This window comes from Acanthopagrus latus, chromosome 19 (genome assembly GCF_904848185.1).
Source record: "Acanthopagrus latus isolate v.2019 chromosome 19, fAcaLat1.1, whole genome shotgun sequence".
NCBI lineage: Eukaryota > Metazoa > Chordata > Actinopteri > Spariformes > Sparidae > Acanthopagrus > Acanthopagrus latus.
Window position 1 is genome coordinate 22,808,806 of NC_051057.1, and position 27,611 is coordinate 22,836,416.

The 27,611-nt window shown below is 39.7% G+C and overlaps 2 protein-coding genes across 31 annotated transcripts in view; one reads left to right on the forward strand and one right to left on the reverse strand.

Moving 5' to 3' along the window:
- Positions 1-10: 10 nt before the first annotated feature.
- hhla2b.2 (HERV-H LTR-associating 2b, tandem duplicate 2) lies at positions 11-6,192 on the forward strand. The gene is made up of 7 exons (XM_037079951.1): positions 11-207; positions 2,125-2,439; positions 3,362-3,625; positions 3,731-4,027; positions 4,222-4,325; positions 4,420-4,478; positions 4,790-6,192. The coding sequence occupies exons 1-6, from the start codon at positions 141-143 to the stop codon at positions 4,468-4,470; spliced, it is 1,098 nt and encodes a 365-aa protein (XP_036935846.1). The 5' UTR covers positions 11-140; the 3' UTR covers positions 4,471-4,478; positions 4,790-6,192.
- Positions 6,193-7,198: 1,006 nt separating this feature from the next.
- The window catches only part of LOC119009050 (NACHT, LRR and PYD domains-containing protein 14-like), a 33,190-nt gene continuing 12,777 nt past the window's right edge, over positions 7,199-27,611 (reverse strand). For 12 of the 30 annotated variants that reach the window (XM_037079968.1, XM_037079995.1, XM_037079985.1 and 9 more), the window contains 13 exons: positions 26,760-26,933; positions 25,343-25,516; positions 24,610-24,783; positions 23,322-23,495; positions 17,793-17,969; positions 17,168-17,341; positions 16,324-16,500; positions 14,575-14,748; positions 13,289-13,462; positions 11,540-11,713; positions 10,252-10,425; positions 8,964-9,137; positions 7,199-8,080 (listed from right to left, as the gene is read on the reverse strand). In XM_037079968.1, coding sequence (XP_036935863.1) covers positions 8,062-8,080; positions 8,964-9,137; positions 10,252-10,425; positions 11,540-11,713; positions 13,289-13,462; positions 14,575-14,748; positions 16,324-16,500; positions 17,168-17,341; positions 17,793-17,969; positions 23,322-23,495; positions 24,610-24,783; positions 25,343-25,516; positions 26,760-26,933 — 2,113 coding nt within the window. In that variant the 3' untranslated portion in view covers positions 7,199-8,061. The remainder of the gene's footprint in view (positions 8,081-8,963; positions 9,138-10,251; positions 10,426-11,539; positions 11,714-13,288; positions 13,463-14,574; positions 14,749-16,323; positions 16,501-17,167; positions 17,342-17,792; positions 17,970-23,321; positions 23,496-24,609; positions 24,784-25,342; positions 25,517-26,759; positions 26,934-27,611) is intronic. The other 18 variants (XM_037079977.1, XM_037079979.1, XM_037079975.1 and 15 more) reach the window with 18 other exon arrangements.

A 27,611-nucleotide genomic window follows, 5' to 3' on the forward strand; every position in this document is an offset into this window, starting at 1 on the left:
AAAAGTAACTCTCACTCTGTTGCTGGACGAGTGTGTGTGGAACCAATCAGACCAGCTGGGCGGTTTCAACCTTGAACCGATTCTTTCTTTCTTTTTCTTTCCGGTGAACTTCAGAATCACGGAGGAGGTTTAAGAAGAGGATGTCTGTGGTCAGGTGTTCTGTGTACCTGGTGGTCCTGAGCTTTCTGTGGACTTCTATCAGAGGAGGTGAGTGAGGCGTTCACAGCCCGTCTGATCTCCCTCCAGTCTAAACTTAGACCACAGACGTGTTTAAACTTAGTACAGGAGTCATTTTCTTTTTCCAGGAAATATAATCAGTTCAGATATACCTGTAATAAAAACTGTTGAATCGATCCAGCTACAAACACAAAGACACGACACATTCTCTCTGTAGTTTCACAGTTTCAGATATTTTAAATCTCCTTTTAAACTTGACTTGTCGTCTCAATATAACAGGAGAGAACTCAGTTTCATTTGCTGTAGATAAGCTGTAAGATGACCTTCACTTGAACTACACTGACTGACAGAGTGAATCTAAAATGTGAGACTGAAACTGTGCACACAGCCAGATAAAGTAGAAATAAGTGAGAACAGAGTTCAACATTTAACAGCTGAGTAAAAGTAAAAGCACAACAAAATAATTCATTGATTTAGGTTTTTTTTTTGTTGTTGTTGTTCTGTAAGTGACGCTGAGATCGTTTATGACGTGGACTTTAATCAAGTGACAGAGTGCAAAGTGATCATGTGTTCATTTAACTAGAGATATTAAACCCACATCTCACAACTATATAAGGAAGTGAAGTAACAGAACAAACCAGTTGCTGAGAAATGTAGATAGAAGATTAGTAGATGTGTTTGAATCTTGTGCAACCTGTTTGATTTCATTCCTGCACACACACACACACACACACACACACACACACACACACACAAAGAATGTATGTTGCATGTTTCCTGTAACTCTGATTCAAAGTCAACGTCATAAACAACTGAAGATGTTTCACTTTATCATCCCAGAAAGAATCTGAATGTTTTTCTCCCTTTAAAATGTTTTGTTTTCTATATTTTCTGATCTTAAAGCTGCACAGATGAATATTGACGTTAGCCACGTTTCTGCCAAACCACAGAGAAGTTAAAACTGGATGTTTCTTATGTTGCAAGTTCACGTTTGTTCAGGTTGAACGTTGACACCAAATATTTGAACCTCTGGGGAAATGAGAAAGAACAAACAGGCTCAGTACTGCAGAGACGTGAGCGCCAAAGCAAATTAAAGGTTTTGTTTTAAAGAATGATCCAAATAATAAACCTAAACAGTCAGAGGCTGGAACAGCTGAGGGGGGAAAGAAAAGATTAATGAGCAAATTAAACATATCTGTAAGGTGAATAACTTTATTACAATTATCCATTAAAGAGGCCTCAGTATGAAATACTGTGAAAAAGGCAAACTAAGCTGAGGCCTCGCAGCAGAACGGTGCAGCTGACAGATCACACATGTAAGTAAAGTGAAGGGCCACAAACAATGTGGTCAGAAAAACAAGTAATCAACTGACCAAGGTGACAAAACAGCAAAGTAAAGTGAGGTTAAAATAACAGAAAACAAGGCGTTCAAACAAACTACAACGCAAATGAGACACGAAAACTAAACTAAAGGCAAAACTGTGGGAGATCAGTGTTGTCGTGCAGGTGAACTCAGGTAACAGGCAAACAGAGATTCCTTCCAGGGACACCAGTCACAGAGCAGCTGCATTCACCAGCACAGCTACACCTCTGCTCTGTACCAGGGGAGAAAACACAACCGCAGTAGGAAAACACCGTAGTTTGGCTTGAAATACCTGTTTTGGTCACAAGGATCACAGACGTGGATGATCTGACATCCTGTGAAGACACGGCTGATGGAAATGTCTCCAGGCATCTCAAATAAACCTCCGTCTTGTTCCGAGTCCTCTGGAGGCCTCAACAAAACAACAAATGCACCAAATGTCTAATGAATTCTTCTGTCATACTACAAGCCAGTTATTACCATTGCAATCATTATCATGACGGACGAACAGATGAATCAGTGATTAATGTGATTTGCTGCTTTTGAAGATGCTCACTGCTGCTTCTTCACCTGGTGTCTTTCAGATGCAGAAATCTGTGTTTTCAACACCAGCTGCGTCTTACCGTGCAACTTTAAACCAGGCGACGATGTCGTCATCCACTGGATTCAGGTGAACGGAAAAGAAATCACCGTCCACTCCTATTACCACGGCGAAGACAGGCTGGCATACCAAGACCAGCGCTTCAAGGCCAGGACGTCACTGTTCCAGGACCAGATCTCCAAAGGGAACGCGGCGCTGCAGCTGTCAGGGGTGAAGCTTCAGGACCGAGGCAGATACAAATGTTACACGAGCACCATCACTGGGAACAACGAGTTGTTCATCAACATGAACGTGGAAGGTAGGAAGTACAGAAAACACAAACCTCTACAAGCTAAATCATCACTTATTATTATTACAGAGAGAGAAAAGTCACAGCTGCATCTTTTATTCCACCTGGAAAAGTGCAGTTTGACCTCCGTCTGTTTTCCAGCGTCGTTTGTTACCTGACGTGTTGGGGATCAGAAGTGACCGTGTCGGCAGGAGTGTTGTGAAAAATGTTTCAGTGCAGCTTTTGTTTTTCAAGGCGAGGCAGTCGAGCTTCATCGCCACCAGTTCTCTGATGTCGGTCTGAAGTCTGGTGCTCTCAGCTTTAAGAGTAAATGTAACCGTTTGATTCTCAGGGAGAGCAGACTGAAGCATTATTCTCTCAGGGCTGTGAGACTGAGGTCATCTAGTCGATAAGAAACAACACAGTAAACATTATCACTTATTGTGCTGATTGCAAGAAGGACAAGGTCACTCCGGAGAAGCACAAGAGAAAGTATAAATGTCTGAGTTTGTTCGTTTGTTGTGACTCTACATTTCTGCTCTGTTTGGAAGAGAATGAGCAGTTTAGCCAGCAGCCTACAGAAACTCTCACTCTGAGCCCAGCGGTTTCTATAATGACCTTATATAAAGAGCAGAAAACTAATAAAAAGTAATAAAAACTATGATTATGATTATGGCATCATTTGATTTGTCGTCCTCTGAGACCAAAGTCTGCAGGCTGAAGTGCTGCATCACTGTGGTCACTCTGAACCTTCAGTCAGGTAATTAGCATCCTCAGGGTTCTGGTTCTGGAGCACTTCATGCCTGTGGATAAACGACAATGGGTGCAGAGAACAATTAAAATCCAAGAAAACACAGCGTGACTAACACGAGCTGAAGCTGTCAGCATCAGGTCTCCATGATCACCGCCTCCAAAACATGTTTTTAAAAAAAGTGAATCTTGTCTTTTGCAGCTCCGGTGCGTGAAGTCCACATTCAGCAGGACGAGAACAGCATCACCTGTAGCTCAGAGGGGATCTACCCTGAGCCTGAGCTCACCTGGTCCACCAGCCCTCCATCAACCATGACCCTCAAGAAGCCAACCACAGTCCAGCAGACGGACCAGCAGCTCTACACCATCAGCAGCTCTGTGACCCGTGTAGACGGTGTCGCTGATCTGACCTACAGCTGCACCGTCAGCGCCGGCACAAACCAGAAGACCAGCGTGTTGAAAGAAAGTAAGAGTTTCCTGCTGTCACTGTGGAACTGACCTCAGCATGAGTTCAGACATCAGATATTCACCGTTTCATTTGTGTCTGTGTTATTGTGTTCCATCATTTCAGCTTCTGTCAGCGGTGAAGGCAGTGAAACAACGATCCGCTGCGCTGATACAAACGCTCCCCACACAGGCCTCGTCTGGAGGTTCAACCACAGCCAGACCGTCCTGACACAGACCAGCGCCGACGTCTCCTACACAGCCTCAGAGCAGTGGAGGCAGCACGTGAAGGGTGTATCTGCGTCAGGCAGCCTCACGCTGAAGGACTTAACTTCAGCTCAGGATGGAACATACACCTGTGAACTGAGAGACGATGAGGAGACGATCATAACCAACACCTTCCTGAAGATGGTGCAAAGTCAAGGTGAGGTAGCAACGAGAAGAAACTTTCAGTTTACCTGTACAAGAGATGTTGTTGTGTGTAATATCAGCTTTAATACGTTTGCATGTTTACACACCTCCTTTATAAATGTCCACGCTACATCGTGACGCCACAGCAGCTGAAACTGGAGTTATGACATCATGAAGATTAAAAAACTGAATCTCTTTCTGTTTCAGGCACCTCTCCTGTCACTATAGGTGCAGTAATTGGAGTTTTAGTTTTAATTGGAGTTGTCTCGTTGGTTGGTTGGTTATTCTTTAGGAATCAAAAATCTAAAAAGGTAAATATAATACTAATAGTATCAATAATTTTGCATGATCTCATATTTTGCCTCTGTTGTGTTGTGAACTGACTGTAATGTGTTTTTGACCCAGACTCAAACATCACATAGGTATGAACAAACAAAAAATGGTGAAGAACAATGACCTTTACAGTAAGTATTCTGTATATTAAAGTTGAGAAATCTGGCGTTTTATATCTCTAAACATTTCTCCTTCATTGGAAGTTGAAAGCTTTTTTCATTATCATTAAAACAAAGCTGACTGTTTTTCTGTTCAGCTGTCAGGAAGAAGCAAAGCAAAAGTTCACATCATGCATCATGTTATATTCATGATCATTCAAATGGTTCCATGAAGTGAAGACAAAACCCCAAAATCTGAAGTTTGCAGAGATATTTACATTATTGTAGAGGAGTTTTGAACGTCACATGTTTCAGGACTGAATTCTGTTCATTTGTGTTTGCAGGAATCTTAATAATGAAGGAAAACATGGAACACTGAAGTGAAACCAAAGAAAAGCTGTGACGGCACTACATGCATATATCTTCCATGAAGAAATGAAGGAACTGGACAGGAAGTGGAAATAAACTTGAGACGTGCTCGGGTCTCTCAAGACATTTTGTTACTGACTGGAAACTTGAGCTTGTCCAGTTGTGTAACAGTTTCAGTGGAGCCGTATTGAAACGAGACCTTCAGATTTGTGTTCTGGAGCCGTCTGACAAACATCTTTATCCAGACTGATACATGAGGACGAGGACGCTGCACACTGTTTCTGCTCTGGTGCTTTTTATATCTGTTCTGATTCTTATTGTGTATGTGGGAGACTTCGGCCTGTGAAGCGCAGCCTGCTGTTCCTCCTCCACCTCATGTCGTCCACACTTCAACCAAACAGCAAAGAAGTCAAAGGTGCAACATGAAGGATTGGACGCCTGTTTCAGTCACGTATCACAGGAGTAACTGCCAACTGGATTCTGTTTAGTCATCCATGACAGTCCTGTTGTGTGCTGCATGTGTCAAGAAGCAAATGTGGACTTTATCCTGATCTGGTTTTCTGGATATCGTCTGGATTTCACGTGTGAAAGAGACTCGAGGACAGAAGACAGTATTCTGGTTTTCTGTCGATTCAGGTTCAAATGAATCATCACGTATCGTTTTATAACGAGGTCGTGAAACAAGATTAAGTTTGTAGAACGCACAAGAACAGAAAAGAAACGGAAGGACTCGTAAAAAATAAGTCCTGAGAATAAATGATTGTTTAATGTTGGAGTGTTGAGGATGAGTTCAGGTGTCAGGTGAACATTTGGTCCTAAGAGGAGGTTATTTTTTAACACTATTGATTAACTGCTGTGACGATGGTTTAATACACTGTGTTTCTTTTAAAACACCATCATGTGTCTGTGTCTGTTGTTAAGGTGCGAACTGTATATATTTTATGTACAGTGAGCCTCTGAATGTCCAGACAGCTCCACGTAATGATTGTTATATACTGTATAGATGTTTTGTGAACATATCACAGCTATTTGGGTTTTAAAGCTTTATTTTCATGTGTGTTGTGTTTTGTCCTGTTTGAAAATAAAGCACAAAGAAACACTGGAGCTCAACTTGAGTCCTGCTCTGCAAACACTCCACAGTTCTGATCTTACAGATGCTTCTACTGACCTCTTCTGGAGGAGTTTCATGCCTGCAGCCTCTTCCAGCAGGGATCTGACCTCAACATGACTGGAACTGACAGAAAATAATATGATAACAGCATGACAATAATATAATAAACTACTTCATGCAAATCAACATTACAGATGGAATCACGATGTTCTTAGTGGATTTTCTGTTAAAGTGAAATCAAATAAAACATATTTACATCATTAAAAACATATTGAACGTCATTTGGATACAAAACATACACACGTACAGATACATCTAGTAAAAAAAGAGCTCATTCACAAGATTACAATTAGTTGATAAAGAATGACATGATAACTATGTATTCTATAGGTGTGAGTGCAGCAACGCTGAAGTCAGAATATAAAAGTCTGGAATCCAAAAGTCTTTGTTTATCTGTTTATTGACGACCTTAAATCATACACAATAAAAAACTTCTCTCTTAACTTTTGTGGTGGAAATTTCTGTCAATCAAAGAGTAAAGTCAGATCTGTCTTTTCGGTAAGTTTAATCCAACCATCTGCAGATGGACTCACCACACAGTCAAATTCATGAGCTGAGTGAATGAGCCCCGAGTAAAGGAGTGTTCACAATTTTATACACAGATATCAACAAGGTCAGGGGAAGAGACAAGCACTCTCGGTGCCAGCAGTGATTAAGCTACACACATACGTACATACGACTATCCCAATCAGACAGGCTTCTCATCGACACAAGACGTAAAGTTAAAACTTCATGACGCATGACCTGGGACTCTGTGCAAAGCATAAAATTATCAGACATAAAACGTAAGACAAGAAGACGACTTTCTATCTGAGTTTTGGCTGGTTCGTGACTCTGTTACAATCATATAGGGCAGAGGTTAGGTGTTCATGCATTTGCATAAGATATCAGTCACATGAAGCAAGTTAGATAAATGTTTTTAAGAAATCATATTCAACAAAATAGTTCAAAATTCATCAACCCATAATGAAAAGGAATTTTTCCATCACACTTTCTACAAAGTTTAACTGACTAAGTGTTGGTCAAAAGATTGTTTCACCATTCCAAACATCGCTGCTTAACTATTAATATTCATAATATTCCTTTTATATGCAACACAGAATTGATCTGGTCCTGAAAATATAATCCAACTTCAATTTCTCAATATAAAATGATTCTTAACTAGAATATAATAACAGAACAATCACTTCCATGGAAATGAGTGTCCAGCCAGACAGAGTCTATGTGCTGATGGTGATTATATGATGATGTCATTTAGAGCAAAACACTTCTTCATCACTTTGCACGACACGTGGTGAGTCAGAATCTCCATCACAGCGTTTTATAACAGCATCCCAACAATCATTAACAGTTTGTTGAGACGTGTTTAGATTTACAGATTTAGTTTAGACGTACAGGTGGAAACGTTTTGACGTGTACCGTCACGCCTCTTTTCGTTCTACAAACGGATGCGAGCTGTATGAAAGGACACACTGGAGCAGCTTTTTGTTCAGTGTGAACAAACAAAGGTTGAAGGATACAGGCTAAGTACCCAACAGCTAGAGTGGACTGGACTCCCCTGTCCCCCCTTAATATCCACTGATGGTGGTCGTAGTTGCTGCAGTGATAAAAAGCTGAACTGTTTCTTAATTGATGACGTCGATCCACACAAGTGGAACCATCAAACTGATAAATTCCTTTTTTGCTAATTACAGAAGAATAAACATTTGACTTTACATGTTCATAATAATATAAAGAGAGATTCATGTGCAAAACAAAATATAAACAGACAGAATAAAGAAGACAGATCCAGAAATAATCTTGCACTGATGAATATGAAGCTGCAGACTTCTGCATTCTGACATCGACCTCAGAGCTGATCTCAGAGCAGTTCACACTGCAGCACTGACAGTCATCTCCACTTGTTGTGATTGGTCCGTCAGTCACTGCTGGATGAAGCTCTCCTCTCCACTCCACCTCCCAGTAACACGGCCCAGTCAGAGCCTCTCCACCCACCAGCTGATGGTGCTGCTTCAACCTCTCTGGATCATCAGGACACAGCTGATCCTCTCAACACCTCCACCTTTCTCATCTCTCTCACAGAAACCACCTCCAGCTGATGAGAGAACCAGAGAGACAGCAGAAGTGATAAATGAGTGTTTCCAGAGACTCCCTCCATCAGCTGTCAGTCAGTGATTTAAAGACCAGCAGGACTTCAGTCCTGTTCAGACCACAAGTGGAGCGGCTGTGTAGCGTAGCCAGCTTCCTTTCAGCTTCATGTTAACGTGTTGGAGTGAAGCTCACAGACCTGCAGACACTTTGGACATCAAGTCTGTTCACTCTGCAGGTTTCACTGAAGGACACAGTGGAAATAAACTGCTGACAGTCCCTGAACGCATCATTACTGCAGGAACACAGATACTCACAGCTCACTTTAAAGATGATTTACTGCTGTTAAAAACCAGAGTCTCACTCACATTTAAATATTTCATCTAATTTTAAAATATCTCACTCTGACGAGTAAAACATCAGCTGTGGTTTCTGGACTTCAGCAGAGGTTCTGGTCTGTATCCAGACCACATGGTTACTAAATGTAATGATGGTTCTCTGAAATAAGAGCCTTCAGTCAGACTGATCTGAGAGCTGTGACAAAGATGAACTGATGAGTTCTTCAGTGTTGAAATGAGAGAACAAACACTTTGAGATCAGATTTGATGCTCTGACAGTTTGATGAATGAGGACACTGTCTCTATACATCCTGTGATGCTGTCAGCTGTGATCAGCTTTATTTCCTGTAGACATGAACACAACAACAACAGTCGTCTTCACATCAACTCAAACACACGATCACAACAAGCTTCCGGCTCGTCTGATTGGCTGACTGTTCTCCTCTCACAGCTTCACTGAGGAAAGCAGGAAATACTGGATCTTTACTTTGATACTGTGTTTAGTACAATACTGCTGAAACCAGCATGAACTGACTCCAACCCTCTACTGACCTCAGAGTCACCAGTCTGCAGTCTGAACTCTCCTTCAGATCAGACAGCAGCTTCATGTCTGAATCCTTCAGCTTGTTCCAGCTCAGGTCCAGCTCTCTCAGATGGGAGGGGTTGGACTTCAGAGCTGAGACCAGAGAAGCACAGCTGATCTTTGACAAACTGCAGCTCTCCAATCTGAATAAAGAATAAATGATGTAAGTTTAGAAGACAATGTTCCTGCTTGAAATCATTCAGTGATTAATAATCTGTTCAAAAAGAAAATGAGAAAATGGAAACTCCAAACATCTGAACCCAACAGGACGCAGGTTCAAACCTCTAAAATACAAAAGGTGACAAAGAGCTCTCATTAATATTAATGACAACGTGCTGCTGCTTCAATAAAGACGTCGTGACTTCACCTCTTAAACTCTGCAGCTCCACCAGTGGCTCCATCTATACAAACTCATGTTGTGAAGCCAAACTAATAAAAACTCACTGAAACTGATTTTAGATTCAATTCAAGATCACAAAGTTTCCAAAGATGTAAATCTGTCAGGATGAATTCTGGGGAAATGTGAACAAAAGTAAATCCATAAAATCAAAGTCTCTTCAGTTTGAACTAGTGTGAGTATCATATAGTTTTATAAAACTGATGGAAAAAGAAAATACTGAATATTTGTTGTTGTCTGTTTGTTGAAACAGAGATAACTTATTTATTAATTGTGTTTCTATATTTTATTATCACTTTCTTAAAAACATGATGTTGAATATAAGATGACGATCAGGAGTTGAAGAGGATCACAGTGAATTATTCAGTGTAGATTTTTCTCTTTATATGAAGGTTTTAAATGTGCAGCTCAACACTGCTCTGCCACAGTCAATGGATTAAACCACTGTAGAAGAAAATAGACTTTATCATTGAGATAGTCAGTGTGGATCAGTATCATAAAAACTTAACATTCAACTCAAGATCACAAAGTTTCCAAACATGCAAATATATCAGGATGAATTCTGGGGAAGAGTAAACAAAAGACATCTACTCTATTTATTTATTTAATGAAACGTAAAGTCAGAAAATCAAATCATCTTCAGTTTAAACTATTCAGTCAGTATAAGCATCATATAGCTTCATTAATCATTATTATTTATTGTAGATGTTTGTTGTTATATGAAGGTTTTAAATGTGCAGCTCCACATTAAGATACTCAGTGAGGATCAGTATAATATCAGCCTGATGTCTGCAGTTTAGTGTCACCACAACTTTCACATCATCTTAATCTGAGCACAGAAGTAAAACATGTTGTCTGACCTCAGAGTCTCCAGTCTGCAGTCTGGACTCTGCAGAAAATCACTCAGATGATTCACATCTGAATCCTTCAGCTTGTTGTTACTCAGGTCCAGCTCTCTCAGATGGGAGGGGTTGGACTTCAGAGCTGAGACCAGAGAAGCACAGCTGATCTCTGACAAACTGCAGCTCTCCAATCTGAATAAAGAATAAATGATGTAAGTTTAGAAGACAGATGTTCCTGCTTGAAATCATTCAGTGATTAATAATCTGTTGAAAAAGAAAATGAGAAAATGGAAACTCCAAACATCTGAACCCAACAGGACGCAGGTTCAAACCTCTAAAATACAAAAGGTGACAAAGAGCTCTCATTAATATTAATGACAACGTGCTGCTGCTTCAATAAAGACGTCGTGACTTCACCTCTTAAACTCTGCAGCTCCACCAGTGGCTCCATCTATACAAACTCATGTTGTGAAGCCAAACTAATAAAAACTCACTGAAACTGATTTTAGATTCAATTCAAGATCACAAAGTTTCCAAAGATGTAAATCTGTCAGGATGAATTCTGGGGAAATGTGAACAAAAGTAAATCCATAAAATCAAAGTCTCTTCAGTTTGAACTAGTGTGAGTATCATATAGTTTTATAAAACTGATGGAAAAACAAAATACTGAATATTTGTTGTTGTCTGTTTGTTGAAACAGAGATAACTTATTTATTAATTGTTTCTATATTTTATTATCACTTTCTTTAAAAACATGATGTTGAATATAAGATGACGATCAGGAGTTGAAGAGGATCACAGTGAATTATTCAGTGTAGATTTTTCTCTTTATATGAAGGTTTTAAATGTGCAGCTCAACACTGCTCTGCCACAGTCAATGGATTAAACCACTGTAGAAGAAAATAGACTTTATCATTGAGATAGTCAGTGTGGATCAGTATCATAAAAACTTAACATTCAACTCAAGATCACAAAGTTTCCAAACCTGCAAATATATCAGGATGAATTCTGGGGAAGAGTAAACAAAAGACATCTACTCTATTTATTTATTTAATGAAAAGTGGAGTCAGAAAATCAAATCATCTTCAGTTTAAACTGTTCAGTCAGTATAAGCATCATATAGCTTCATTAATCATTATCATTTATTGTAGATGTTTGTTGTTATATGAAGGTTTTAAATGTGCAGCTCCACATTAAGATACTCAGTGAGGATCAGTATAATATCAGCCTGATGTCTGCAGTTTAGTGTCACCACAACTTTCACATCATCTTAATCTGAGCACAGAAGTAAAACATGTTGTCTGACCTCAGAGTCTCCAGTCTGCAGTCTGGACTCTGCAGAAAATCACTCAGATGATTCACATCTGAATCCTTCAGCTTGTTGTTGTTCAGGTCCAGCTCTCTCAGATGGGAGGGGTTGGACTTCAGAGCTGAGGGCAGAGAAGCACAGCTGATCTCTGACAAACTGCAGCTCTTCAATCTGAATAAAGAATAAATGATGTAAGTTTAGAAGACAATGTTCCTGCTTGAAATCATTCAGTGATTAATAATCTGTTGAAAAAGAAAATGAGAAAATGGAAACTCCAAACATCTGAACCCAACAGGACGCAGGTTCAAACCTCTAAAATACAAAAGGTGACAAAGAGCTCTCATTAATATTAATGACAACGTGCTGCTGCTTCAATAAAGACGTCGTGACTTCACCTCTTAAACTCTGCAGCTCCACCAGTGGCTCCATCTATACAAACTCATGTTGTGAAGCCAAACTAATAAAAACTCACTGAAACTGATTTTAGATTCAATTCAAGATCACAAAGTTTCCAAAGATGCAAATGTGCATCTATGAATGGATTTGTTGTAGGAAGCAGAATCTCTTCTTGTTGCTTCTCAGACTAACTTGCACTATTCATCACGTGCACAGCACTGAGTCTGGCTCGCTGACTGTCCTTTACTTTTTACCTGCGTCTCTATAAGACACCTGGTTTGTTACTTTATATTTCTGCACCTCTCTGGCTTGCCTTTGAACAGGACTCCCTCCATAAGCAGCACTATGTTCACCACCACAGTTACAGCATCTGATTTTTGTGTCTTGGCCACACTTTCCATATTCATGTTCACCTGCACATCTTAGTTTTCCTTCACATTGTCCTGCAGTGTGTCCCATTCTCTGACACTTGAAACATGGTAATGGTGCCGGGATAAACTCTCTCACATCACAGCTCAAATATCCCATTCTTACTTTCTTACACTCACTGTTTTCAAACTGGACGACTACTGACAGACTGTCTGATTTCAGCCACTTTCTTTGTGTTTGCAGCTTTCACCATCTTTCCCCCTTTTACTTCTTACTACTCCTTAGTTATTTTAACCATGTCGCCGCCTCCAAGCCAGAAGCTGCACTACCAGAGCTGTCGCTCCTATCTGTCCTCTTTCTACTGACATCCTGCCATGGCATAATATCACTATCTCCATCTGTACTGTCACCCATGATGGTTACAGTCACTGTACAGTTCGTGCTAATCCACCAATACTCTGTTCACTTCTCTCTCACCATCTCGTTCTCCAAACAATTCTCTCTCTCACACCTTCTTACCTCTTTCCATTTCTTCATCTGTGCTCTCAGCCTTCCTGAGTTTATACTTCCCCATATATTTTATGATAAAATTGGTGTGTAAAGTTCTCCAACATGCTGAAAGAACCGGATCCTTCTGGGAGCTCTCAGATTATGCTCCTGTCAGTGTCGCCACCATAATAACTGTAAATCTCACATCTACTTTACTTTTTATTTCTTTTAAAGTTTTTAGGAAACGTGGAGTCAGAAAATCAAATCATCTTCAGTTTAAACTGTTCAGTCAGTATAAGCATCATATAGCTTCATTAATCATTATCATTTATTGTAGATGTTTGTTGTTATATGAAGGTTTTAAATGTGCAGCTCCACATTAAGATACTCAGTGAGGATCAGTATAATATCAGCCTGATGTCTGCAGTTTAGTGTCACCACAACTTTCACATCATCTTAATCTGAGCACAGAAGTAAAACATGTTGTCTGACCTCAGAGTCTCCAGTCTGCAGTCTGGACTCTGCAGAAAATCACACAGACGATTCACATCTGAATCCTTCAGGTTGTTGTAACTCAGGTCCAGCTCTCTCAGATGGGAGGGGTTGGACTTCAGAGCTGAGACCAGAGAAGCACAGCTGATCTCTGACAAACTGCAGCTCTCCAATCTGAATAAAGAATAAATGATGTAAGTTTAGAAGACAATGTTCCTGCTTGAAATCATTCAGTGATTAATAATCTGTTGAAAAAGAAAATGAGAAAATGGAAACTCCAAACATCTGAACCCAACAGGACGCAGGTTCAAACCTCTAAAATACAAAAGGTGACAAAGAGCTCTCATTAATATTAATGACAACGTGCTGCTGCTTCAATAAAGACGTCGTGACTTCACCTCTTAAACTCTGCAGCTCCACCAGTGGCTCCATCTATACAAACTCATGTTGTGAAGCCAAACTAATAAAAACTCACTGAAACTGATTTTAGATTCAATTCAAGATCACAAAGTTTCCAAAGATGTAAATCTGTCAGGATGAATTCTGGGGAAATGTGAACAAAAGTAAATCCATAAAATCAAAGTCTCTTCAGTTTGAACTAGTGTGAGTATCATATAGTTTTATAAAACTGATGGAAAAAGAAAATACTGAATATTTGTTGTTGTCTGTTTGTTGAAACAGAGATAACTTATTTATTAATTGTTTCTATATTTTATTGTCACTTTCTTAAAAACATGATGTTGAATATAAGATGACGATCAGGAGTTGAAGAGGATCACAGTGAATTATTCAGTGTAGATTTTTCTCTTTATATGAAGGTTTTAAATGTGCAGCTCAACACTGCTCTGCCACAGTCAATGGATTAAACCACTGTAGAAGAAAATAGACTTTATCATTGAGATAGTCAGTGTGGATCAGGATCATAAAAACTTAACATTCAACTCAAGATCACAAAGTTTCCAAACATGCAAATATATCAGGATGAATTCTGGGGAAGAGTAAACAAAAGACATCTACTCTATTTATTTATTTCATGAAAAGTGGAGTCAGAAAATCAAATCATCTTCAGTTTAAACTATTCAGTCAGTATAAGCATCATATAGCTTCATTAATCATTATCATTTATTGTAGATGTTTGTTGTTATATGAAGGTTTTAAATGTGCAGCTCCACATTAAGATACTCAGTGAGGATCAGTATAATATCAGCCTGATGTCTGCAGTTTAGTGTCACCACAACTTTCACATCATCTTAATCTGAGCACAGAAGTAAAACATGTTGTCTGACCTCAGAGTCTCCAGTCTGCAGTCTGGACTCTGCAGAAAATCACTCAGATGATTCACATCTGAATCCTTCAGCTTGTTGTTGTTCAGGTCCAGCTCTCTCAGATGGGAGGGGTTGGACTTCAGAGCTGAGACCAGAGAAGCACAGCTGATCTCTGACAACCTGCAGCTCTTCAATCTGAATAAAGAATAAATGATGTAAGTTTAGAAGACAATGTTCCTGCTTGAAATCATTCAGTGATTAATAATCTGTTCAAAAAGAAAATGAGAAAATGGAAACTCCAAACATCTGAACCCAACAGGACGCAGGTTCAAACCTCTAAAATACAAAAGGTGACAAAGAGCTCTCATTAATATTAATGACAACGTGCTGCTGCTTCAATAAAGACGTCGTGACTTCACCTCTTAAACTCTCCAGCTCCACCAGTGGCTCCATCTATACAAACTCATGTTGTGAAGCCAAACTGATAAAAACTCACTCAAACTGATTTTAGATTCAATTCACGATCACAAAGTTTCCAAAGATGTAAATGTGCATCTATGAATGGATTTGTTGTAGGAAGCAGAATCTCTTCTTGTTGGTTCTCAGACTAACTTGCACTATTCATCACGTGCACAGCACTGAGTCTGGCTCGCTGACTGTCCTGTACTTTTTACCTGCGTCTCTATAAGACACCTGGTTTGTTACTTTATATTTCTGCACCTCTCTGGCTTGCCTTTGAACAGGACTCCCTCCATAAGCAGCACTATGTTCACCACCACAGTTACAGCATCTGATTTTTGTGTCTTGGCCACACTTTCCATATTCATGTTCACCTGCACATCTTAGTTTTCCTTCACATTGTCCTGCAGTGTGTCCCATTCTCTGACACTTGAAACATGGTAATGGTGCCGGGATAAACTCTCTCACATCACAGCTCAAATATCCCATTCTTACTTTCTTACACTCACTGTTTTCAAACTGGACGACTACTGACAGACTGTCTGATTTCAGCCACTTTCTTTGTGTTTGCAGCTTTCACCATCTTTCCCCCTTTTACTTCTTACTACTCCTTAGTTATTTTAACCATGTCGCCGCCTCCAAGCCAGAAGCTGCACTACCAGAGCTGTCGCTCCTATCTGTCCTCTTTCTACTGACATCCTGCCATGGCATAATATCACTATCTCCATCTGTACTGTCACCCATGATGGTTACAGTCACTGTACAGTTCGTGCTAATCCACCAATACTCTGTTCACTTCTCTCTCACCATCTCGTTCTCCAAACAATTCTCTCTCTCACACCTTCTTACCTCTTTCCATTTCTTCATCTGTGCTCTCAGCCTTCCTGAGTTTATACTTCCCCATATATTTTATGATAAAATTGGTGTGTAAAGTTCTCCAACATGCTGAAAGAACCGGATCCTTCTGGGAGCTCTCAGATTATGCTCCTGTCAGTGTCCCCACCATAATAACTGTAAATCTCACATCTACTTTACTTTTTATTTCTTTTAAAGTTTTTAGGAAACGTGGAGTCAGAAAATCAAATCATCTTCAGTTTAAACTATTCAGTCAGTATAAGCATCATATAGCTTCATTAATCATTATCATTTATTGTAGATGTTTGTTGTTATATGAAGGTTTTAAATGTGCAGCTCCACATTAAGATACTCAGTGAGGATCAGTATAATATCAGCCTGATGTCTGCAGTTTAGTGTCACCACAACTTTCACATCATCTTAATCTGAGCACAGAAGTAAAACATGTTGTCTGACCTCAGAGTCTCCAGTCTGCAGTCTGGACTCTGCAGAAAATCACTCAGATGATTCACATCTGAATCCTTCAGGTTGTAGTTGTGACTCAGGTCCAGCTCTCTCAGATGGGAGGGGTTGGACTTCAGAGCTGAGACCAGAGAAGCACAGCTGATCTCTGACAAACTGCAGCTCTTCAATCTGAATAAAGAATAAATGATGTAAGTTTAGAAGACAATGTTCCTGCTTGAAATCATTCAGTGATTAATAATCTGTTCAAAAGGAAAATGAGAAAATGGAAACTCCAAACATCTGAACCCAACAGGACGCAGGTTCAAACCTCTAAAATACAAAAGGTGACAAAGAGCTCTCATTAATATTAATGACAACGTGCTGCTGCTTCAATAAAGACGTCGTGACTTCACCTCTTAAACTCTGCAGCTCCACCAGTGGCTCCATCTATACAAACTCATGTTGTGAAGCCAAACTAATAAAAACTCACTGAAACTGATTTTAGACTCAATTCAAGATCACAAAGTTTCCAAACATGCAAATATATCAGGATGAATTCTGGGGAAGAGTAAACAAAAGACATCTACTCTATTTATTTATTTAATGAAAAGTGGAGTCAGAAAATCAAATCATCTTCAGTTTAAACTGTTCAGTCAGTATAAGCATCATATAGCTTCATTAATCATTATCATTTATTGTAGATGTTTGTTGTTATATGAAGGTTTTAAATGTGCAGCTCCACATTAAGATACTCAGTGAGGATCAGTATAATATCAGCCTGATGTCTGCAGTTTAGTGTCACCACAACTTTCACATCATCTTAATCTGAGCACAGAAGTAAAACATGTTGTCTGACCTCAGAGTCTCCAGTCTGCAGTCTGGACTCTGCAGAAAATCACTCAGATGATTCACATCTGAATCCTTCAGGTAGTTGTCACTCAGGTCCAGCTCTCTCAGATGGGAGGGGTTGGACTTCAGAGCTGAGACCAGAGAAGCACAGCTGATCTCTGACAAACTGCACCACTCCGATCTGAATAAAGAATAAATGATGTAAGTTTAGAAGACAATGTTCCTGCTTGAAATCATTCAGTGATTAATAATCTGTTGAAAAAGAAAATGAGAAAATGGAAACTCCAAACATCTGAACCCAACAGGACGCAGGTTCAAACCTCTAAAATACAAAAGGTGACAAAGAGCTCTCATTAATATTAATGACATCGTGTTGCTGCTTCAATAAAGACGTCGTGACTTCACCTCTTAAACTCTGCAGCTCCACCAGTGGCTCCATCTATACAAACTCATGTTGTGAAGCCAAACTAATAAAAACTCACTGAGACTGATTTTAGATTCAATTCAAGATCACAAAGATTAAAAAATGTCTATGTCAGGATGAATTCTGGGGAAATGTGAACAAAAGTAAATCCATAAAATCAAAGTCTCTTCACAAAGACATCTACTGTATTTAAAACATGTTGTCTGACCTCAGAGTCTCCAGTCTGCAGTCTGGACTCTCCTTCAGATAACACAGCAGCTTCACTCCTGAATCCTTCAGGCTGTAGTTGTTACTCAGGTCCAGCTCTTTCAGATGGGAGGGGTTGGACTTCAGAGCTGATGCCAGAGAAGCACAGCTGATCTCTGACAACCAGCAGCACTTCAATCTGAATAAAGAATAAATGATGTCAGTTTAGAAGACAATGCTCTGCATGAAATCGTTCGATGTTGTTCTTCTTCCACATTCAATTCCTGTTTCTGACTTTAAGCACCTGTTCGAGTTGTGGCTGTTACAATTAAAGCTGAAACAAGGAAACATGCACATTACACGTTACATTTCTGCCTTTTTTGATGTTTTTTGACCTTATATTAAAGTACCTGGTTAGTCTCAGGTCTAGGTATCTGCCTAGATACAGATTTAATCCTTTGGTCCCTCTTTACCTGAGTGAGAGTATGAGTGTGTAATTGGTTGCAGGTGTGTTTGAGTGGTTGTAGGTTGTCCCTGGGAGCTGATTGGTTCCTGCCAGAAGACGAGGGATTAAAGGCTGGTTCCGCTCCAGTTCCTGTGGGATCTCTCCTCCATTGTCCAAGACTGCCAGTGTGGATGTTTGCGTACAAACTATGTTTGTTAATAAAACCATTTAGAAATGCTATTGCTGCTGGTGCTTGGAGGCTGGGAAGGGGGGGAGTCTCACCCTCTTGTTGCACCAGGGTTTCCCCTCAGCCCTGGTCGTAACATTGATGCAATCGTATCTGGGGATTTTGTGTTGTTTTCATTGACAGCCTGAGTTGCCTTATGTATTTTGTTTTGCTCATCACAATTCTAGATAATCCCCAGTCACTATGAGTTGCTGTTATTGTCATGAGTTGTGCATCTTCTGTCACAAAGTAATTATACAATGTCATCTGCCTTGATCTACCTGAGTGTTGGACTGTTTCACTGCAATAACTTCCTGGCAGACTTGATTTATCGATAGTTTAATGTCATAATACAGGATTAGCTGAGGAGCATCTCTGTATTTACATGTTAAGAGGTTTCCTCACAGTGTGAGGTAGTTTTCAGTCGACGCATATAATGGTAAGACCACAACCTTAGTCTTTTGCTTGAAATCACAGTTACACTATGCTTTGTGTTGCATATCTCAGACACTTTGAATAGTTCAGTACAGTCTTACATGCTGTCCCTTACTGCATGGTTCATGCAGCTGGTTTTAAGTATTGAAAGGATGACTTCCTTGGGATGTTTTGTTTTGTAATTTACCCTGGGGACGGGGAGGCTTGCGACCACTGTCCTATTGTCGCCCAATTTCTGACTATGGTTACGGAGCCAAGTAATAGGGGTGGGTTTATAACTAGGGCATGTTCTTGCACTCTTGGGGGGTTGGACTGGGTGGTGGGTGGGCTTAAACTTTTGTTGTTGTTTTTTCTTTTTTCTATTGGTTTTAATGTGGAGCAGCTTACAATGTGGATTATGCGTTTACTTTCTTTTTGTGTGGAGAGAGAGGGGGTTCGACTGGATTAAGTTGTTTGTATGTCTGTCTGGGTTCATTTTTTTCAGATGGTCACAGGTGCTGTCTTTGTGTCTCTGTCGGCATCAAATACAGAGGCCAACACCCTAAAATATGCCTGAACTTAATGTTTTAAGTTGGAACGCAGGCAGTTTGAATTTGATGGGTTTGATGGGCTTCGGGGAAGGCTTTATAAAAATGATACCATTGTTATATTCAAACCCCTCTGCAATGGTTCTTACAGGTAACATTTGTTCCACTCTATTCCCAGTATCTAGATCATCTCGCCACGGCTGCCTCTTGAGTCTGACGCTGTTCGCTCTGTTGCTTCAACCTTTGGCCCAGATGATTCAGTTTTCATCGGTTATTAAACCCTTAACTGTTCATAACACACCCCATCACCTGGCACTTTACGCTGACGACATTTTAGTCTTTCTTGGAGACCCATTGCAGTCTGCCCCCCACCTCCTAACATTGTTGGATGAGTTTGGCGTGCTATCTGGTTTCAAAATTAATTGGTCAAAACCAGCTTTGATGCCTTTGAATGAAGCAGCCAAGACCTCTGCTTTTCCTTCCAATATTCCCTCAGTTACACACTTTAAATATCTGGGCATTGACGTATTTTCCTCTCAACATTTTACTGTGAAGCAAAATTATACTGAGACACTGAACAAAGTCTTAGGTGATTTAGAAAGATGGGCCAGCCTGCCAAACTCACTCCAGGCATTTATTTCTATTGTCAAAATGAATGAATCTCTCCCCCTGCTGGGTACTGGAGTAAGCTTAATGCAGCTGTCTCGAAATTCATATGGAGTGGGAAGAGACCCCGTCTTAGATCTGCCATTGTCCAGCGCAGGAGATTAGATGGGGCATTAGCGGTGCCAAACTTTAAACTTTACCACTGGTCCTTCCCTCTTAGACCCCTTGTTGTATGGTTTGACCCTCAGATGGCAGTTTCTTGGCGTACAATGGAAGAAAGAATGGTGCACCTGTGGTCTTTGGCAGATGTTTTATTTGCGAATATTTCTGTGAGGCAGAGTCAATTACGTTTCGGTCCAATTGTGACCCATCTGATCCAGGTCTGGCGCTCAGTGGAAAGGATTTGTAATATATCTTGCAAATGAAACTTCTCCAATTTATAATAACAAAGGTTTACTGATGGGGGGAGACGTGTCACCTACTCTCAGTGAGAAAAGGGAGGGATACAGTTTTTGGGTGATATTTTCGGCTTAGGTGGTTTACGCTCCTTTCAAGACATCAAGAATATCTTTAATCTGCCAGGCATCTCCTTCTTTTTTCATCTACAGCTGAGAGCAGCCCTTAAAGCACACGGGGTGCCGTGGCAACAACAACACATCCACTTCACAAGCTGATTCTTAATAAAAGAGCTGCGAGGGAATGGTATCCCCTCTATACTTTAACCTGCTTGAGGCCACCTACAAAACGCTCCCAGTAGACAGGTTATGGAGGGGTGATGTCCCCGGATTGGATCAGGATTTTGATTTTGACATGGACGTGTACCAGAGATTATCAGTGAACTGTGAACATGTGTAGACGTGTAGATGATGTGTGGATGATGTTGAGGTGAGGGGGCTGACTGGAAGCTGAACATAAAGTATGTTGCATTCTCTGTCAGAAAGACAACTAATTTGTCTTCAAAATAAGAGCTTTACATTGCACCCCAATGGAGTTTAGAACTGGGTTCTTAGCAGGGGGCTTTTAATTTGAAAGTAGTGACCATAAGTAGCTTGCCGCTACAACAACAAGCGGACAGCGAAGACAGCTACAGAGGCCAAGGAGACGCTGCATCTCCTGGATCTCTGCGGCTGTCTAGTTGCTCATCTTAATGTCCGTAGATGAAGTAATGGACTGACTGCTGTGATCAGCTGTTTCCTGGTTTTAAAACTCCCCGTCTGTGGGTCGCACCATAGACATATATACATAGATGCCTCATTGAGCGCCGGACTGTACGTGGATGTCACTGCCATATTTGAGGAGGCAGATCCACCCTGTGAACTAATACGAGTCAATGAAGTGAAATTTATAAAGCTCCTTCTACAAAGTGCCATAAGTTAATGTCTCGTTTACACAGTCACACACGTACGGATGTATTCAGGAAACAGATACAAACCCAAAAACAACATCTGTAACGTTCTCTGATGATTAAAAAACTTAACTACTCCTTACATGTTCAGTGTACAGGTCGGCACCAAACCACAGGATGGATTTTTAAAATGTTTTTACGAGTGTGTATAGCTGCTAATGTATGTAACGCTGTTACTGTGATGATACATGACAGTTAAATATTTAATCTGTGTCTATAATAACCACATCCTGACGTGTAAATGTGACATCTTGCTACCATACTGTCAACTTGTTTCATTAAATTTGACTTTATAATATATGAATCATGATCAGAAATACTTCATTGATGCCCAACGAGAAACTGCAGCGTTACAGAGGCTCCCATTCAAAGTCAAGAGTATGCAGAAAAGTAGTTCTACTAATACTACTACTAATAATAATAATAAAAACTATATATGATGCATATTTATAATAGTAGCCTACTGCACCTTACTCTTTTTTTACCATAATTAAATGTTATTATCATGTTATTATGTTCTGTCATGGAGTATATCGCTACACTGCAGAAAAAAGAGAGCAGGCTCACTGCTGCTGCAGTTTCTTATCTTGATTTGCAGACTTTGTTCATTTTTTGTCGCCATGATTTTTATTATCAGTACTTAGATCTTCGAAAATCACTGTATTTATCAAAACGACATTGGTGCTTTTTATTCACACAGATGTCTGATTTATATGTCAGGATCTGGTTATTATGGAAGGATTCAATATTTATTTGTCATGTATCATCACAGTAACAGCGTCACATACATCAGCAGCTGTAAACACTCATAAAAACATCACAAAATCTATCCTGTGGTTTAGTGCCGACCTGTATATACGGAGAGGTTAATGTTCATAATCCTCAGAGAACGTTACAGATGTTGTTTTTGGTTCCTCACTGTTTCCTGAATATAGCCGTATGATTGTGAATGTGTAAATGAGAGGCATTAACTTATAGCACTTTGTAGAAGTGAGCTTTATAAAGTTCACTCCATTTACTTGTATTAGATCACGGGGCGGATCTGCCTCCTCCAATATGGCGTCGACGTATCGCAGCAGCGGGCCAACACGCTCAGTGAGGCGTCGCACAACAGTGCAGGTCACCACCATTCATCTTGTCAAAACACACTCTGTAAGGACTTGCTTCTTCATTGTGCAGCAGATTGCGCTATTAAAGTTGTGCTGTTGCGCATTTCATGAGAGAAGTTGTCAATCTCATTACTTACATAGCATGAAGTGACCATGGACACTTAACACCCCCCCAGCAACACTGTCACCTTTTTTACTCTGAGGAGTTTGAAGCACTGAAGGGTTGACTCTGATGCTTGTGGTTCATGGTGTGTCTGAACCACTTACTTCACACATCATGAATCACTCAATAACTCTATATTAACTGCTCCACAAGTCCCCCTTCTGTTTGTTTGTTTTCTGTTTTTTCTTTTTTGTCCTGATTATATTTTCATTTTATTTTATTTTTTTCCTTTTCATGTGAAAAAGTTTATTTTTCATTCTATGTATGTGGGGGGTGGAGGGGATTGATGTAACGATATGTTCAGTGGCTGTAAATCATTGTTTGCATTGTGTTTGAATGGAAATAAAAAAAATATTTGATAAAAAATGTATTTATTAAATCATGTTTCTGTGGTTTATTGTCACTTTCTTAAAAACATGATGTTGAATATAAGATGACGATCAGGAGTTGAAGAGGATCACAGTGAATTATTCAGTGTAGATTTTTCTCTTTATATGAAGGTTTTAAATGTGCAGCTCCACATTAAGATACTCAGTGAGGATCAGTATAATATCAGCCTGATGTCTGCAGTTTAGTGTCACCACAACTTTCACATCATCTTAATCTGAGCACAGAAGTAAAACATGTTGTCTGACCTCAGAGTCTCCAGTCTGCAGTCTGGACTCTGCAGAAAATCACTCAGATGATTCACTCCTGAATCTTTCAGCTTGTTGTAACTCAGCTCCAGCTCTCTCAGATGGGAGGGGTTGGACTTCAGAGCTGAGACCAGAGAAGCACAGCTGATCTCTGACAAACTGCAGCTCTCCAATCTGAATAAAGAATAAATGATGTAAGTTTAGAAGACAATGTTCCTGCTTGAAATCATTCAGTGATTAATAATCTGTTCAAAAAGAAAATGAGAAAATGGAAACTCCAAACATCTGAACCCAACAGGACGCAGGTTCAAACCTCTAAAATACAAAAGGTGACAAAGAGCTCTCATTAATATTAATGACAACGTGCTGCTGCTTCAATAAAGACGTCGTGACTTCACCTCTTAAACTCTGCAGCTCCACCAGTGGCTCCATCTATACAAACTCATGTTGTGAAGCCAAACTCATAAAAACTCACTGAAACTGATTTTAGATTCAATTCAAGATCACAAAGTTTCCAAAGACGTAAATCTGTCAGGATGAATTCTGGGGAAATGTGAACAAAAGTAAATCCATAAAATCAAAGTCTCTTCAGTTTGAACTAGTGTGAGTATCATATAGTTTTATAAAACTGATGGAAAAAGAAAATACTGAATATTTGTTGTTGTCTGTTTGTTGAAACAGAGATAACTTATTTATTAATTGTGTTTCTATATTTTATTATCACTTTCTTAAAAACATGATGTTGAATATAAGATGACGATCAGGAGTTGAAGAGGATCACAGTGAATTATTCAGTGTAGATTTTTCTCTTTATATGAAGGTTTTAAATGTGCAGCTCAACACTGCTCTGCCACAGTCAATGGATTAAACCACTGTAGAAGAAAATAGACTTTATCATTGAGATAGTCAGTGTGGATCAGGATCATAAAAACTTAACATTCAACTCAAGATCACAAAGTTTCCAAACATGCAAATATATCAGGATGAATTCTGGGGAAGAGTAAACAAAAGACATCTACTCTATTTATTTATTTCATGAAAAGTGGAGTCAGAAAATCAAATCATCTTCAGTTTAAACTATTCAGTCAGTATAAGCATCATATAGCTTCATTAATCATTATCATTTATTGTAGATGTTTGTTGTTATATGAAGGTTTTAAATGTGCAGCTCCACATTAAGATACTCAGTGAGGATCAGTATAATATCAGCCTGATGTCTGCAGTTTAGTGTCACCACAACTTTCACATCATCTTAATCTGAGCACAGAAGTAAAACATGTTGTCTGACCTCAGAGTCTCCAGTCTGCAGTCTGGACTCTGCAGAAAATCACTCAGATGATTCACATCTGAATCCTTCAGGTAGTTGTGACTCAGGTCCAGCTCTCTCAGATGGGAGGGGTTGGACTTCAGAGCTGAGACCAGAGAAGCACAGCTGATCTCTGACAAACTGCAGCTCTTCAATCTGAATAAAGAATAAATGATGTAAGTTTAGAAGACAATGTTCCTGCTTGAAATCATTCAGTGATTAATAATCTGTTGAAAAAGAAAATGAGAAAATGGAAACTCCAAACATCTGAACCCAACAGGACGCAGGTTCAAACCTCTAAAATACAAAAGGTGACAAAGAGCTCTCATTAATATTAATGACAACGTGCTGCTGCTTCAATAAAGACGTCGTGACTTCACCTCTTAAACTCTGCAGCTCCACCAGTGGCTCCATCTATACAAACTCATGTTGTGAAGCCAAACTCATAAAAACTCACTGAAACTGATTTTAGATTCAAAGATCACAAATCATCTTCAGTTTAAACTATTCAGTCAGTATAAGCATCATATAGCTTCATTAATCATTATCATTTATTGTAGATGTTTGTTGTTATATGAAGGTTTTAAATGTGCAGCTCCACATTAAGATACTCAGTGAGGATCAGTATAATATCAGCCTGATGTCTGCAGTTTAGTGTCACCACAACTTTCACATCATCTTAATCTGAGCACAGAAGTAAAACATGTTGTCTGACCTCAGAGTCTCCAGTCTGCAGTCTGGACTCTGCAGAAAATCACTCAGATGATTCACATCTGAATCCTTCAGGTAGTTGTTACTCAGGTCCAGCTCTCTCAGATGGGAGGGGTTGGACTTCAGAGCTGAGGCCAGAGAAGCACAGCTGATCTCTGACAAACTGCAGCTCCACAATCTGAATAAAGAATAAATGATGTGAGTTTAGAAGACAATGTTCCTGCTTGAAATCATTCAGTGATTAATAATCTGTTCAAAAACAAAATGAGAAAATGGAAACTCCAAACATCTGAACCCAACAGGACGCAGGTTCAAACCTCTAAAATACAAAAGGTGACAAAGAGCTCTCATTAATATTAATGACAACGTGCTGCTGCTTCAATAAAGACGTCGTGACTTCACCTCTTAAACTCTGCAGCTCCACCAGTGGCTCCATCTATACAAACTCATGTTGTGAAGCCAAACTGATAAAAACTCACTGAAACTGATTTTAGATTCAATTCAAGATCACAAACTTTTCAAAGCTGTAAATATGTCAGGATTAGGGGTGTCACGATTCTCCAAATCCTCAATTTGATTGCATCCTCGATTCTAAGGTCACAGTTCAATTCGATTCTTGATTTTTATATTAATTACTTTAAGCACAGGTTGCTGTGCCATTTTTAGACTTTTACGCAATATAATATCTGACCTTTGTTCACAATGTATCACACTACATTGTCAAATTTAAAACATTTATTAAGCCTTTCAGTGAAAGAGGAGCGAGTTCAAGTTCTGTCGATGAGTCTCCTGCATCTGTTGCCATCATTCTAAGAGTGGTGTAGCCCCGCCCCCTTTCAGGGCGGTGCGTCAGGTGTGTGTGGGCGAGTGAGAATGAGGGAGTGTGTGTACATGCAGACAGTGAATGAATGGGAGAGGAAGGAGAAGTGAAAGGAGTAGCAGGAGTAGCAACAGCAATAAAGTGTACAACATGCTGCAATTTGGCTGTGAATAAAGGCGACGGCTCCTCCAGATTCAGCAAAGCTCTCTGGTATTGTTTCCCAACCAGCTCAACACGTGAAAGAGGTTCAACCTGAAGGTAAACTCAAACTTCGGCCCTGGAGGAAATCTTCTCCCCTGTGCTTTCCAACACGGTCCAGGAGCTGAACAGGATGTCACCACATTCATGTCAACACAGATGATCAACATGCTGCTGAACTCTACACCCTCTTTAACACCTGTCCCAACACTACAGTGTCCATAACAACATGCATCCAATTAGAGGACAGACTGAATTCTACTGACAGACTAAAAAAAGAGCATTTGTGTATTTTGTTCAGACAAACACAGAAAACAAGAAAAGTAAAGGATGTTTAAAAGTTCTGTTATGGATTTAAATCAGGTAGATAAACACTGCACAAGAGCAAAATACATGAACTGACCTCAAGATCTCCAGTCTACAGTTTGGACTCTTCAGTCCTGCACACAGCAGCTTCACTCCTGAATCCTTCAGCCTGTTCTGACTCAGGTCCAGCTCTCTCAGATGGGAGGGGTTGGACTGCAAAGCTGAGGCCACGACTTCACAGTCAGTCTCTGAGAGTCCACAGTCAGAAAGTCTGTGATGACAGAGAAAATAAAACTGAAGGTCAAATAAAATCTGACACTTTATCTACAAAACAGACATGAACACATTTGGCTGTAGCTCAGCTGGTCAGTTGTTCAGTCTGAGCTGGTCAGTCACTGATCACAAGGTTTGTGGTTTGAAACTTGAGCTCCTCCTGTCAACATGTCAAAGTGCTCTTGAGCAAACTAATGATCAGTGGCAGCTTTAGACCAAACAAGGTGATGTGATTTGTGTCAGTTAAACTTTATTTGAACATGATGTCCACTGAGTGCTACAATCACTGGAGGTTGTAACAGCACTTGTATGTATTTGATCCTGCCTGCCCTCCTCACTCCAACCACCAACTACGTGTGTGTGTCTGTATATAATAAGAACAATAAACAGACACATTATAGAAAGTGTAGAAACTCTATCCACTGTAAAAATAAGACTGTTATGATAAAATGACTGTAAAACTTTTTAATCTTCCATCACTTTCAGAGTTAGAAGATGATAGAAGATGTTTTTTTCTTTTAGATACTTATAGTGAAAAACACAAAATCAGATTTTACTTGTTTTAGTTTCATGGAGCTGAACTTTTAGATTGTGATTGTGTAACATGTGGATATTTAATACTGATGATGTCAGCTAAACATTGTTTTACAATGCAATGATAATCTTATCTGGACTC

Coding starts and splice junctions, on each gene's coding strand:
- hhla2b.2 (XM_037079951.1), top strand. CDS start 141: ATGTCTGTGGTCAGGTGTTCTGTGTACCTGGTGGTCCTGAGCTTTCTG. Junction 2,440..3,361: donor CATCAACATGAACGTGGAAG/GTAGGAAGTACA, acceptor TGTCTTTTGCAG/CTCCGGTGCGTGAAGTCCAC. Junction 3,626..3,730: donor GACCAGCGTGTTGAAAGAAA/GTAAGAGTTTCC, acceptor CCATCATTTCAG/CTTCTGTCAGCGGTGAAGGC.